Source organism: Mya arenaria, chromosome 4, assembly GCF_026914265.1.
Source record: "Mya arenaria isolate MELC-2E11 chromosome 4, ASM2691426v1".
In the NCBI taxonomy this organism is placed as follows: domain Eukaryota; kingdom Metazoa; phylum Mollusca; class Bivalvia; order Myida; family Myidae; genus Mya; species Mya arenaria.
In genome coordinates this window covers 76,502,412-76,518,539 of record NC_069125.1, presented here as the reverse complement: position 1 = coordinate 76,518,539, position 16,128 = coordinate 76,502,412, and the positions used below count along the sequence as shown (strand labels likewise).

Genomic DNA, 16,128 nt, shown 5'->3' with positions numbered 1-16,128 from the left:
AGAATATTTCAGACATACTGTGATAACAGCATTGTTGCGGGTAGAGCAAAACACAGCCATTGTATCATCACATCATCATTTTATTATTATCATAATCATAATATTTGTCATTTAACAATTATCATGACACTACAATCTTCACATAACATGAATGGACTTAAAAAAAGTTCATTTAACATCTTTACAGTGTTTTCAAATTATTTCTAAATCAAACGTTTATCTCCATCCGATTGGTAACGAGCATCTTTGAATCGTTCCCAGCGCACACCAATGGTCTCCTTCTGTAACACATTCCTGTCCCGTGCTTTATTAGTATAAAACATATGTTCCTGTAAAGTGACAATAGAAAAGCTATTTTAAACGTTGGAGATGAACATTTAACAAGCACTGTTTAGTCACTTTAAACGACCAGTATGGCCTCATGTGAGTTCGTTCGTGAACTGTTTCCCGCAACACTCCCGCACAATAGGGAGTATATGAGTGTTATGTATCAGAACCTTATTTTACTTTCTTCACAATCGATATTTTATAAAAAAAGCTGATGAATATCTTGAACACATTTGTTTAAATCTACATTCCTTAGACTAAAACTGTTATGATTTGTTTCAGAACATTTCTACAAATGAGGCAAACAAATGACATGTTTAAAAGAAACAATGTATTATTATTATTTTTTATATTATTATTATTATTATTATTATTATTATTATTATTATTATTAGTATTATTATTATTTAACGATCACCTACCTTAAGGCATAGAAACAAAATCAAATTATTCTATACCTATCTTTTTGTGTTTGTTGTAATAGTATGACGACGTACATTTACATCAAGAAAATGCCTATTGGCGTTTGCCAAATTGAAAATCTTCAAAAGGAATAATATTTACACATATGACATCGAACAAAACATTCCTCGAGTACAAAAGACACTAAATTAACAATCGAAAGGCATATTTGTAACAAATGGATGGCTAATTAACTTAAACCATTACATTTTAACGTTGGCTGCGAATGTTTGCATCACATAACAATATTTGTGTCAAAGAGTTCTCAGAAACCATGCATGTGTGCATGAAGGCCAACACACCGATTGAAAGACAAAATAATGCATTATTCTCTGCGCTAGGTCTCTGTAACAGACTTTAATAAAGCGAAAAATCGATGAAAACATACCTGGACTAGAGTAATTTCTTTCAAATATACCCTCTGCATTTGCTTTTGTGGTCACGTGACTAAAGTTTGTTCATCACTCTTGATAATTGGTCCTGTTTTGTTGTAACTTTGTCATGCATTTAAGGATTTTAAAATTACTTGGCACATGTGTGTTCTTTACATAAAGACAGCATGTTGTGTGCAAGACCCACGTCCCTACCTCTTACTTCATCACTCCACCACCATGGGGTCTTGCATATGCTTTATGCTTGATGTTAGCTCTTACTGAATGCATGCATATTACTTTTTCGGGCGCATCTGTCCTTAATTATGACAGCTCTTGTGTGGGAGTTTAGATTCAGAGAAAACTCACATAGTGTATAGATGGAATTTATCAATTTCTTACATACATGGTCATTTTGTGAGAAAGTACTATACGTGCAGATGGTTCTATTGTGGCTTAACAATCATCAAATCCTTTTAACCATTTAAATGTAAGGTGGTATAACATTTTGTCATAGCCTACTGTATAGCTTAAGAGATTCAAATTTATGTATCCAAATGAAAATACAACTGAATTTGAATGACAAAATTTGATAGCATACTTTTTTGCACCCAGGTCCACAAAGATCCAACTGTACACTATCAGTGGATGGAGAGACGGTTATCCCTAAAGCAGCAAACATTGGCAGCCGATGACAGCCTTACTCTGGGTGCCCAGGAACCCTGGGATGTGTGTTTCGGCGGGGAGCATTATCTCTGGGTGCTGCAGGCCTGCGAAACCTGCCTTGTGAGGGCATACACATGTACAAAACTACAGGAAGTCAATTGTTGTGAGTATGATTATTATCATGCTGTTTCGTGAAGTATACTTTGTCATTGATTTTATATCTTTTTACCATAATTTCTTATCTGTTTTGCATGTAATATTGCATTTTGCAAATTTTTACCCCAAAAACACCTTCACTCAATTTATTTTTGAAAACTTGTTTAAGATCTTGAGATTGAAGTCTTTCTACTGAAAATTTAGTATAAATAAGCCCTTCTTGGCTGTCATTTCTTAGCCTTATTTTTATTCATCTGGTGCCAAAATATTTTCAATAACCACAGCACATGATATTTTGGGCTGAAAATTGTAAATGTGTGTAATAAACACTCCAGTCTAATAATTGACACTGTGACAATAGACATGATTGATCGCAACCTTGTTATCCTCATGGCTATCTTCATGCGCTTTTACAATGTTCTGCAGGGTTGATAACCCGCATAATCGTCAGTAAACAACACTATAATGTTCACAAAGAACATCATTATAAATAGTGATCACAAATTTAAAAGAAACGCACAGTACACTATATACGTGCACAACATGTTTTCATTAAACTTGTATTCTACACATACCATTAAATATAATTAATCTCTAAGTTTGGAAAGTAAAACAATTTGAATTTCAAGCTATTAGAACTTTTGAAAGCTAAAAATTTGAATTTATGGATATCGGAAACAAAATGGTGATGTGGACAATAATTTTTTTAACATCGTGCTAACCAGATTTATAAAAGCATCCATTCACTGTCAACATATTTTTTTCCGAACACTGATTAAAGGGAAGTAATGGACATATGGAAATATCCAAGAAAGAAAGTACACAGATGATGATGATGATGATGATGATGATGGGAGAATTGCTGTGTCTATCAACGTCCCGTTTGTCATATTTCATGTCACTACTGTGTCCATCAGTGCTCATGTCACCATATTCATACGTGGTTGTCCCTGCTACCGTATCGATGGACACAACAGTGGTATGAGTTAAGACGGCGGGGGCACCTGAGATCGTGCCAGTGGCATGAAAATGACAACAGGAGCATCAACGGACATGACAGTACTATCAAGAAAAAACCCTAAAAAGTTAAGGATGGCATCATGTATAATGTTGCCTGTTTGGCTTGACAAACATAGATGTATCACTTTGTCAGTGCTCTTAGTTAAATTTTACACATACATATTCAAGTCTTATTTTTGAACTGATATTGAAAAGTGATGTTTCAGAAGGAATAATAACTTGCCAGAAATACTCCACAGAATAAGTTGTTATGTCATGCACATCACCAAGGTTACACAAAGAAACCACCCTTACAAGGCATCTAGATCAAGAAATGATGAGTTCAAATGAAGGCTACTTTTGTGTTCACAGCTTCATGATTTTTGTGTTGAAACAGTGTCTGTTTCTTTTGCAGGTGGGAGCAGGGAAGTTAGGGGCCACTCATCAGAACAAACTTGATAGTCTGAACTCAAAATGGGAGTTGTTTAAAGGTAAACTCTTAAATTACCTTAGGATTTACAACTTTTGTAAATCAGATAGTTTACCATGATGAGGTGGTGGATTGGTCACAAGACCCCAGTTTATACATTAAAGGTCATGGTCACAGTAAAATTAACAAAGTCCAATAACTATATAAATACTGCATCCAGCGTTTTGGTGCGTGCGTGTGCTGTGCGTGTACTCATGAGTGCATTCCAAGCATTTTTTGTCTCGAGCATAACTCCAAAAGACCATGAGGTTTTGACTTTAAACTTGAAATACAGATATATCATATTCAAGAAAAGTGCAGTGCATAGGAACATGGCTGCTATATGTACAATAAGTTATTGCTCTTTATTGATTCACATATATATTTTTTGTCTGGATCACATCTCCAAAATTCTTCCAGGTATTATGCTTCAAACTTCATATTCAGATAAATCATATTAAGGAGAAGTGCAGCGCACATGAACCACCATAACTTGTACTTTGATGGTTTTTGAGTTATTGCCCTTTGTTCATCTTCTTTTCTTATAAGCTCATATGTTCAAAGAATATTATAATAACAAGAACCATAACTCTGTGGCCTGTTGTTCTCTAATAATCTCTAGAAATATAGTTTTTATATGTCCAGTGTTTATACTATCAATCGCATACAATATTATGTTATGTGCATTAGTCAATATGGTTGATGTATTGTTCGTTTCGTTATGTGTAAACTTCATTATGATATGTGTACTTGTATTGTAGCATCTTGTGAGTTCACTGGTTTTTTTTGTTTTGTGCATACCTCAGAATGTTATGTGCACTTATATTAAGGTATCTTCATAGCATAATGGAGTATGCACATGATAGTATAAAAATTGCACAGAACACAAACAAAAATTGAATAATGAGCAAATGTATTCCATAGCGGCCCTTATCACATGTTGTGATGGCTCTAGTTTGTTAAGTTAGATTTATGCTCAATAAATTAAAATAAAAACTGTATCAATACTGCATGAGTTTAGATTCAATGGTAAAGTTATGTGTTATTTTCATGGCACTTTTATTGTTGAATAAATCTCTGGTACCCACATTAAACATTTAGAAATTGGTTGGAAGATAACACTCAATGTAATTGCATACCAGGAGTGCTTAACTATCCTGAAAACAACAGCATGATTCTGATTTAGGAAGTAATAAACTGTTGTGGTTTTAAGCTCACCTGGCCATTTGTGACTGTCTTTTGTTATTTGTTTGTCGGCTATTTTGCATTATTGACAGTTTGCTGCATTTAGCAAACATACTGACAATTTTTGACAATGAAATCTAGGTGTAGTTTCAGTCTTGCTATCTGGAAAGGTCACAATATCATTCAATGCATACACACTTTACTAAAAAATGAATCTTTAAATATTGGTTATGTCAGGTCTGGTATAATCAACACATTTCTATTGAACACATTTGAAATGCTTGCCTTTGCCCAAAAGGGTATGGGTCACATATGATCAGAAGCTAAATCCCAAGGCCTAAATTGGTCACATACGATAAAAATCTAAGTCCCAAGACTCATATGGGTCACATATGATCAGAAGCTAAGTTCCAGGACCCATATGAGTCACATATGACCAGAAGCTAAGGCCCAAGACCCATATGGGTCACATATGATCAGATTCAAAGTCCATAGAACCATACGGGTTACATATGATCATAATCTAAGTCTCTAGAACCATATGGGTCACATATGATCAGAATCTAAGTATCTAGAACCATATGGGTCACACATGATCAGAATCTAAGTCCGTAGACCCATATTTAATTTAACCTAAAGATAAAATTCTGATCAAGTTTAGAAAAGATAACCACGGCTGGATTTTAAAAGCATGGTTTTACTTAACAACATAGAACCTATTGTTAAACCTTGTCAACACTCTAGATGGAACCTGATCTTCATGAGTGTAGGTCTGCATGTTTGATTTCATTGAATCTCATTGGAATCATGGCCAATTCGGGTAAAAGGAACTGCTTCACTAACTTCTTACTCATAAAACATTTGTAAATTTTTAATATGTCATTGCAACTATTATGAACAAAAGACAAAAGCAATTAATGTTTAATAATTGTATTTGTCATAAATTTGTTTCAGTAACACTTTAATTATATTACCTCAGCAACAAAACTCGTGTTACGGTACTTTTATTTTCATTAACTTTTAATGAATTTAGATTGTTCTTGTTTGTTTGGTCATGCAAACAATGGCTCTGTGAAAAATACCCACAGTGTCACTTCCAAATTATGTTTTGAGGTTAATGGCAGGTAATACATGTAGTTTGCTACACTCTTGCGTACACAAGAATAAGTTCTGTGACACGGGAGACAGGAAAGTGAGCCCCTTGTACTGCAGGGACAATGACTGAGTGGTCACACTAGGACTATGTACTAGAAGCCTGTATTACCATACATTTATTCCATTTTCCACATGTACATTCGACATTTATTTAAAAAGAAAGCAAAGTTCATACAGTATCTGTACATTTGATTTTCTTTTAGTTTCATTATCAATAAATTCATTAAGCAAAACTGTGTGTTGCTGTCTCCTCTCCTGTTTTCAACAATGCTGGAAAAATCATACATGAACAAATTATGAAATTTAATATTTTGATATATTTCGTCTGCTCGTATGAAAAATGAAAAAGATATGAGAAGTGTTTTTTTAAGCTATATTAAATTTTAACAACAGGTTAACAGGTCCATCTGTTACCAGATATTTCAATGAAAAAAATCCAGCTAGGAACTAAAAACGTTGAATATATTGTGTAGTTATTTAGTTTATAAATGAAACAATTTTAAAGAATCTTGTAGTTAATGGCAGGTCCTCTTGATAAAGTTCTTAGTACTGAAGATTCTATGAGCAGCCTGGGGAAGGAAAGTGGAGAAGTGGAATCATTTTCATGGTCTTCTTTCAAAGTTAGTAAGAATGCCATCATCTGAAACACATTTGTCTGTCAGCAAGCTGTGCCAAACAGTAATAGTAAACAGATGCTTAGTGGTAAATGGATTTATTTTAGGGTTATTATCAGCTTAGGCAATTTTATTTGTTGATATTCGTGATAAAAGAAATCACTTAAAAAGCTTAATTAGGCCTCTTGTAAGTTTTTTGACTAATATGGTTACTGGTCTGAATTATGATCACTTAAGTTGGGGATCAACATGTTTTGGTCTTTTTGACTATTCTGTCGTTTTCTATCATCTCTAACAAACAACAGATAACATGGTGAGGTGCCAACTAGGATTCCTATGTCATGGAGCGCTAATGGCACTTAGGAAATGAATTCATGTCCAAGAGCCATGTGACTTTTAAACGCCAATGATGTCGAGTCGGTTGATCTGATGTGAAATGGCTTGGCATGGTTGAACCGTGTGATTTGGTGTTAACAATATGCCAGGACTGGTGGCTTGTTGTCGAAGTCATTGACTGATGTGACTTGTCAATGTTGTGTGTTAGCTGGCTTGATGTCGAAGACATTGACCGATGTGACATGTCAATGTTGGGAGTTAGCTGGCTTTTTATAGAAGACATTGACCGATGTGACTTGTCAATGTTAGGTGTATGCTGGCTTGTTGTCGACTACATTGACCGATGTGACATGTCAATGTTGTGTGTCAGCTGGCTTGTTGCCGAAGACATTGACCGATGTGAATTGTCAATGTTTGGTGTTAGCTGGCTTGTTGTTGAAGCCATTGACCCATGTGACTTGTCAATGTTGTGTGTTAGGTGCTTTGTTGTCGATGTCATTGACCCATGTGACTTGTCAATGTTGTGTGTTAGGTGCTGTGTTGTCGGTGTCATTGAACCATGTGACTTGTCAATGTTTGGTGTTAGCTGACTTGTTGCCGAAGTCATTGACCCATGTGACTTGTCCATGTTGTGTGTTAGGTGCTTTGTTGTCAAAGCCATTGACCCATGTGACTTGTCAATGTTGTGTGTAAGGTGCTGTGTTGTTGAAGTCATTGACCCATGTGACTTGTCAATGTTGTGTGTTAGGTGCTTTGTTGTCAAAGCCATTGACACATGTGACTTGTCAATGTTGTGTGTTAGGCTCTGTGTTGTTGAAGTCATTGACCCATGTGACTTGTCAATGTTGTGTGTTAGGCGCTTTGTTGTCAAAGCCATTGACCCATGTGACTTGTCAATGTTGCGTGTTAGGTGCTGTGTTGTTGAAGGCATTGACCCATGTGACTTGTCAGTGTTGTGTGTTAGGTGCTTTGTTGTCAAAGCCATTGACACATGTGACTTGTCAATGTTGTGTGTTAGGTGCTGTGTTGTTGAAGTCATTCACCCATGTGACTTGTCCATGTTGTGTGTTAGGTGCTTTGTTGTCAAAGCCATTGACACATGTGACTTGTCAATGTTGTGTGTTAGGTGCTGTGTTGTTGAAGTCATTCAACCATGTGACTTGTCAATGTTGTGTGTTATCTGCTTTGTTGTCAAAGCCATTGACCAATGTGACTTGTCAATGTTGTGTGTTAGGTGCTGTGTTGTTGAAGTCATTGACCCATGTGACTTGTCAATGTTGTGTGTTAGGTGCTGTGTTGTCGGTGTCATTGAACCATGTGACTTGTCAATGTTTGGTGTTAGCTGACTTGTTGCCGAAGTCATTGACCCATGTGACTTGTCCATGTTGTGTGTTAGGTGCTTTGTTGTCAAAGCCATTGACCCATGTGACTTGTCAATGGTGTGTGTTAGGTGCTGTGTTGTTGAAGTCATTGACCCATGTGACTTGTCAATGTTGTGTGTTAGGTGCTTTGTTGTCAAAGCCATTGACACATGTGACTTGTCAATGTTGTGTGTTAGGCTCTGTGTTGTTGAAGTCATTGACCCATGTGACTTGTCAATGTTGTGTGTTAGGCGCTTTGTTGTCAAAGCCATTGACCCATGTGACTTGTCAATGTTGTGTGTTAGGTGCTGTTTTGTTGAAGTCATTGACCCATGTGACTTGTCAATGTTGTGTGTTAGGTGCTTTGTTGTCAAAGCCATTGACACATGTGACTTGTCAATGTTGTGTGTTAGGTGCTGTGTTGTTGAAGTCATTCAACCATGTGACTTGTCATTGTTGTGTGTTAGGTGCTTTGTTGTCAAAGCCATTGACCCATGTGACTTGTCAATGTTGTGTGTTAGGTGCTGTGTTGTTGAAGTCATTGACCCATGTGACTTGTCAATGTTGTGTGTTAGGTGCTGTGTTGTTGAAGTCATTGACCCATGTGACTTGTCAATGTTGTGTGTTAGGTGACTTGTTGTCGGCATCATTGACCCATGTGACTTGTCAATGGTGTGTGTTAGGTGCTGTGTTGTCGATGTTATTGAACCATGTGACTTGTCAATGTTGGGTGTAAGCGGACTTGTTGTCGAATTCATTGACCCATGTGACTTGTCAATGTTGTGTATTAGGTGCTTATTGTCGAATTCATTGAACCATGTGACTTGTCAATGTTGTGTGTTAGCTGACTTGTTGTCGAAGTCATTGACCCATGTGACTTGTCAATGTTGTGTGTTAGGTGCTTTTTTGTCGAAGTCATTGACCCATGTGACTTGTCATTGTTGTGTGTTAGGTGCTGTGTTGACGGTGTCATTGAACCATGTGACTTGTCAATGTTGGGTGTTAGCTGAGTTGTTGTCGAAGTCATTAACCCATGTGACTTGTCAATGTTGTGCGTTAGGTGACTTGATGTCGAACTCATTGAATCAAGTGACATGTCAATGTCGTGTGTTAAGTGACTTGTTGTCGAGGTCATTGAATCAAGTGACTTGTCATTGTTGTGTGTAAGGTGACCTGTTGATGACATTACTATGTTATGTGACTTTCTGACACAGCGTCATTGAGCAAAAGGACTTGTTATACGGGGACGGCTGAGCCATGTTGCTATCTGTTGGTGCTGTTGAGCATGCTTATTTTTTGTTGGCTAGATTGAGCTATGACTTGCTTTTAGCTACATATAGACATGCAACTTGATGTGGAAGTCTGTTACCTTGGTAACTTGCCGTCGGCATCATAAAGCAAGGTGACTGACTAAAGGCGTCATAGGGCGAGGTGACTTATTGATGGTGTCTAGAGCTAGGTGTCTTTGGAGTCGTTGAACTCGGTGATTTACAGTCAGCATCAAAAAAACTGTGATGCTTCTTGTTCTTAATTCAGCTAGGCAACTCTGAATCGTTGAGCTAGCGTGACTTACCAACAGTGTTGATAAGATAAGAGATTTACATATTCTGTGTAATTAAGCTAAGTGACTTTCCTTTGGAGTGATTGAGCAACATGTATGTGACTATCCTTCTATGTGATTTCTATTGGCGTCATTGCACTAGATGAAAACTGTCGGGGTTATTGAGCAAGGTGACTTAATGACGACATCAATATTATTATCTCATCATTCAACGATGCATTGAACTAAGTAACTTATCAGTGGCGTTACTGAGCAAGATGACTTCAAGACAGAGTTAGAGATGAAAATGACTGAAGAAGATTTGATAATGCTGGCATTTTTGAACCTAGTGAATTCCCTCAGTTTAGATGCTGAAATGAAATACTAGTACAATCAGCGATGAAGGAGCATGCGTTTAAAATGACTAATTGACTCGGTTGTGAATGGTGAGTGATTTACCATCTGTATCATCATATGAGCATATGAAGCGTTCTTACCATTTGTGTCATACAAGCGGGCAACCACGGTGTTCAATGCATTCGATAAACCATTTTCCTTTAGGTCCCAACATAGAGTATCTACCAGCTCGTGTACAAAATCTGACAGGAAATGCACAATAATTTTATGTACAATACATTAATGAGAAATGGTGAAAACATTATATAATACATTTACGATAATAAAGAGCTTATTTTAAGGGACCTATTTGTGTCCTAGGGAGTTGTCCTTTGTTGGTGTCTGGGTCGGGGCAAAGATTATCATTTGCAAACATAATTCAAACGTGTTTTATTTAAAATAAGATCATTTTCATTAAAGCAAAAACTGTACCGTAATCTTCTGGGTAAGAAAGTTTGAAGAAACTGTACAAGTCCCTCATAAAGTGTCCTTTCTGTTTGTAACATAGCTCTTCCGAGTACTGCCATATAGACAACCTGGAAGATATTGGTTTTTGTTTAATTTTATGAGCATTGTAATATACAGAGGTATTATAGGCCAGTGACCCTGTGGCTGAAAATGAAAATAAAGGGAAAAAAATGGACAGAAATAATTTTTGCATATTTGCGTTGTTTGATTTATACTGTGTGTGGAAAAAAGCATAGAAACATCTAACAGTGTTTAATGTGATTTGGGGATAAAATGTTAAAAATTGTAAACAAAAGTATGAATTTCTGGAATTTGAATAATAAATCCAAAATAACTCTATTTAATAAATATTATACAGCACCATAACATACCTAATGTTTAGGCACATCATATATTGTTAAACGTGATTTTTGGGGTAAAATTTTAAAAAATGTAAACAAAAGTATGAATTTCTGGGATTTGTCTGAATCAAACTTGGATTTAGCAATAAAAAATCCAAAATAACTCTATTTAATAAGTATTATACAGCACCATAATATACCTTATGTTTAGGCACATCATATATTGTTAAACGTAATTTTTGGGGTAAAATGTTAAAAAATGTAGACAAAAGCATGAAATTCTGGAATTATCTGTAGCAAATCTGGATTTAGCAATAAAAAATCCAAAATAACTCTATTCAATAGATATTATACAGCACCATAACATACCTAATGTTTAGGCACATCATATATTGTTAAACGTAATTTTTGGGGTAAAATGTTAAAAATGTAAAAAAATGTATGAATAACTGTGTTAAATACTTATTATACAGCACCATAACATACCCTATATATTTACACATCATATTTTGTGAAATGTGAGTTTTGGGTAAAAATGTTTAAAAAATAAATTAATGTTCCATTTCTGGAGTTTGCCAATAACTGGATGAAATTAATCTGAAAGGGTATCTAAATAACTGTATTCAACTTATATTTAATAAACAGCTCTATAACAAACTTAAGTTGCAGATTATTATAAAATGAGAATTTTATGGTTAAAGTGTTATAACTATAAATGAACTTGAGAATTTCTTGAATTTGCCAAAAGTCATAATGGAATTTAGCATTGACATATCAGAATAACTGTACTAGTATCGTATAATCTTATACATGGATTGTTTAGTAATATTGCTAACTGTGAAATTTCACATTTAGGGAAACAGGTTAAAAACATAAACAGAAGCTGAAATTTCTGGAATTTGCTAATATTCAAATATAATATAAAAAATGACCTAAACACGTTTATTATTATTATTATTATTATTATTATTATTTGATATTATTCATCAATTCATCATTAGATAAATAATCAATCATAGCAAGGAAGTGAAGTCAATGTCATTCAATGTTTAATATAAAGGCTCATCGTTTCGCAGCAAAACCAATGACGTTGATATAAAACAGCATCCGGATTAAGTTTGCAAATCCGGAATTTTTGCAAACTTATTTTTTTTATTTTTCACCCAATGTTTTTTATTTTTGTATTTTTAAAATGTGGTAGGTAATACTAATAAGAGATATTTTTTGTTTCCTGAAATTTAATTTAGAAATATGTTTTTTTGGCATTTAAAGTCAACTTTTCCAATGGGAGTCCCATTGGAAAATGGCCTTCCCATTGGAAAATGGCTTTTTCAAGCTTTTCCAATTGGAAAAATGGCTCTATTAAAATTGTGGGAGAATTTGAAACATAATTTTTAAAATTGAAATTGATTGTTTAATTAAGAATATTTTACACTCACTACATGAAAAATAATATATTCATTAAAAATAAAGAACCGATAGATTCATTTAAGCCATTTGTTTGCGAATCCTTCCCATGAGTGAATCTTTCCAATTGGAGGATTCCCACATTCAAAGTGGGAAAGTATGAACATTGGAAAATTCCAATTGGAATATTTGGTTAATGGGAAAATTCCAATTGGAGAATAAAGTTCAGTTTTAAAATGGGAAATTTCCAATTGGAAGGACAGGTAAGATTTTGTAATGGGAACATGTAGGAAATGGGAATAAAGAAAAATATTGCCATATTTAAAGCAAAAATTAGCAAAATGACACTTCTTACAATGTCCTTACCTGTCAACTGTCGACTTATCCATATTCCTCATCGCTGTTATACTATACAATGGTTAGCATGACGTCTAACCATCGTATTGCTTCATTAACCCTGTATACAGATACTAGTACAATTTTTTATCCGATTGAAAAAAAGACAAACAAAAAAATCCATCTTTCATCAATGTCACAAAAACGCTGTCGTTAAGCTTGATTACAAACATCTTGCCATTTAACCGATTATTTTCAAGGTTAAAGGCAACTAAAATTTGGTCAAGAATTAGCATTAATGAAGTTCTTTGAAGTCGAAGATATAAACTTTTTTACACTTCTGTCTTTGTTAAAGACCACATGATTATGTTCATATATTTACACAAATTATAAAGGAGTCGGAGGGGTGATGGAGATCTATTGTATGAAAAGGCTTAATTTATGGTATTTATGGGTAAAAATAGTGAAGGAACGACTCGCCATACTGTCATTATTTCATGTACATTGTGCTATATGAAATTATTCTCGTTCACCAGAGTGATGGTGCCATGCGTTACACATTTGATTTATCACTATCAAACCTCTTTTAAATGAGAATGTGTGAATATGGTGTTGATAAATCAATGAATGGTTTAGAAAATAAACATTTTGAATTTTGAAAAAAAGAAGCCTGAACTTGAAGAATACTGCCATGACTAATGAGATGCAATGTGCCAGGCCGCAAAAGTTTTATCAGTGAACATATTAACAGACAATTAAGATATTACATTCAAACAGGGAAAAAGTAATATAAAAACCTATCGCTGTCGCTAAAGTAATGCACCAGTCAATGGTAAGCATCCCCCCACCCCAGGTCCGGGGGGACAGTCGGTGGTTTTGTGTTCGCGCCAAAATAGCGGGGAATTGGCCTTGGACCGACTGTGTAGCTCAAGAAATTTGGTCGAAGCGCTAGCGGTTTAAGCGCCCGGCGTGCGCCACCTCTAAAATAATCGAAGTTTACTGTTTTCATCAATATCGGAGAAACAAAGGTAATAAAATAAGCTCATAATGCACCATTTCCGACTACATACATGAGGGAGTAACCCCAAATTCCCGTAAAACAGTTTATGCCATATACTTTCGGTTCTGAGGGAGGAGCACATGTCAAAAGTTGCGCCCTTAAGTTACTACCCCACTAACATCAATTCCTGGATCCGCACCTGCGATGTGCCATGTTTCCGCAACCTGGGAGATTTAATAAAAACGCTTCTGTTTCTGGGGCTGTGATTACGAAGTTCGTAATCACTGCTTCTGCTGTAATAAACCAAGATGATACTTGACTTCTACTACTACAAGTTACCTAGATTCACGTGCATTATTTAGCACGTTATTGCTATGTGTTTCACAAGATTTATACCCTGTGTACTGCTAATATTTAGCATTCTCAAACATTTATTGTTGAATAAGATTTTAGCTGATAGCTATTTTCTATTTGTCTGAAGATGATGAAAAACATAATCTTATATATTCAACCTCAAGTCAGTTAGTCTGAATTTTGAGAGGATACAAAAAGTATTCCTGGTGGGTACAACCTTTAAGGTAAAAGACAGACACAAATACATGCATGCCATACTTTTGAGAGGCTTTGCAGTGGATTTTAGTCTGAATTCAAGGGAATATTGGTCTAAAGTCCAGCGGATTTTGGTCTTAACAATATAAACATTTATTATTTAAGACTAAATACAGAAATTTGAATGCATATTTACTTATATTTATTTAATGATCTAGAATACATACAATAAAAGAATAAATAATATATTATGAAATTATAATCAATTGTCAATGCATATGATAAATAAATAATACATAAAACAAGAGGGCCATGATGGCCCTAAATCGCTCACCTGAGTAAAAGAGTTTAACCTTTGTTATTAATATAGCTTGTTTTTCAAAGAATATTGAACAAGAGCTGTCAAAGTATGTGACAAATGCCCCCCAATGTGACATTGATCTATGAACAAGTACATAACAAGAGCACCGCGAAACGGAGCATTATACGCCCGAAGAAGATTCGGCTTGAGGTCCTTTTAATGTAGTGATGATTTGTATAAAGTTATTTGAAAATCGCTTTATTAGTTACCAAGTTATGGCCCGGACACGGAATTGCTAACGGACGAGTAACAAAGATGTGGCCCAGACACAGAATTGCTAATGCCCCCCATGGTGATTCTAGTCTTTGAGGTATGGACCTGGAAATTGCGCGCAACACATCCTTTTAATGTAGTGATGATTTGTATAAAGTTATTTGAAAATCGCTTTATTAGTTACCAAGTTATGGCCCGGACATGGAATTGCTAACGGACGAGTTACAAAGATGTGGCCCGGACACAGAATTGCTAACGCCCCCCCATGGTGATTCTTGTCTTTGAGTTATGGCCTGGACATGGAATTGCTAACGTCCCCCCCCATGGTGATTGTAGACTTTGAGGTATGGACCTGGAAATTGCATGTGACATCCTTTTAATGTAGTGATGATTTGTATAAAGTTATTTGAAAATCACTTTATTAGTAACAAAGATGTGGCCCAGACACAGAATTGCTAACGCCCCCCCCATGGTGATTCTAGTCTTTGAGGTATGGACCTGGAAATTGCGCGCGACACATCCTTTTAATGTAGTGATGATTTGCATAAAGCTATTTGAAAATCGCTGTATTAGTTACCAAGTTATGGCCCGGACACGGAATTGCTAACGGACGAGTAACAAAGATGTGGCCCGGAAACAGAATTGCTAACGCCCCCCCCCCATGGTGATTCTAGTCTTTGAGGTATGGACCTGCAAATTGCGCGTGACACATCCTTATGGACACGGAATTGCTAACAGACGAGTAACAAAGATGTGGCCAGGACACAGAATTGCTAACGCCCCCCATTGGTGATTCCAGTCTTTGATTTATGGCCTGGACATGGAATTGCTAACGTCCCCCCCATTGCTAACGGACGGGTAACAAAGATGTGGCCAGGACACAGAATTGCTAACGCCCCCCATTGGTGATTCTAGTCTTTGAGTTATGGCCTGGACATGGAATTGCTAATGTCCCCCCCCATGGTGATTCTAGACTTTGAGGTATGGACCTGGAAATTGCATGTGACACATCCTTTTAATGTAGTGATGATTTGTATAAAGTTATTTGAAAATCACTTTATTAGTAACAAAGATGTGGCCCAGACACAGAATTGCTAACGCCCCCCATGGTGATTCTAGTGTTTGAGGTATGGACCTGGAAATTGCGCGCGACACATCCTTTTAATGTAATGATGCTTTGTATAAAGTTATTTGAAAATGACTTTTTTAGTAATCAAGTTGTGGCCCGGACACGGATTTGCTAACGCACCCCCATGGTGATTCTAGTCTTTGAGGTATGGACCTGAAAATTGCGCGCGACACATCCTTTTAATGTAGTGATGATTTGTATAAAGTTATTTGAAAATCGCTTTATTAGTAACCAAGTTATGGCCCGGAAACAGAATTGCTAATGCCCCCCCATGGTGATTCTAGTCT

The 16,128-nt window shown here is 35.9% G+C and overlaps 1 protein-coding gene across 2 annotated transcripts in view; it reads right to left on the bottom strand.

Annotated features, from left to right (window-relative positions):
* Nucleotides 1-5,890: 5,890 nt before the first annotated feature.
* The window catches only part of LOC128232712 (uncharacterized), a 34,135-nt gene continuing 23,897 nt past the window's right edge, over nt 5,891-16,128 (bottom strand). The window contains exons 1-4 of one of the 2 annotated variants that reach the window (XM_052946421.1): nt 12,620-12,789; nt 10,470-10,573; nt 10,139-10,240; nt 5,891-6,430 (exon numbers count right to left, since the gene is read on the bottom strand). In XM_052946421.1, the coding sequence (XP_052802381.1) occupies nt 6,393-6,430; nt 10,139-10,240; nt 10,470-10,573; nt 12,620-12,651 (276 nt within the window). In that variant the 5' untranslated portion in view covers nt 12,652-12,789 and the 3' untranslated portion in view covers nt 5,891-6,392. Of the gene's footprint in view, nt 6,431-10,138; nt 10,241-10,469; nt 10,574-12,619; nt 12,790-16,128 lie in introns of those variants that run through there. The other variant, XM_052946420.1, reaches the window with a different exon arrangement.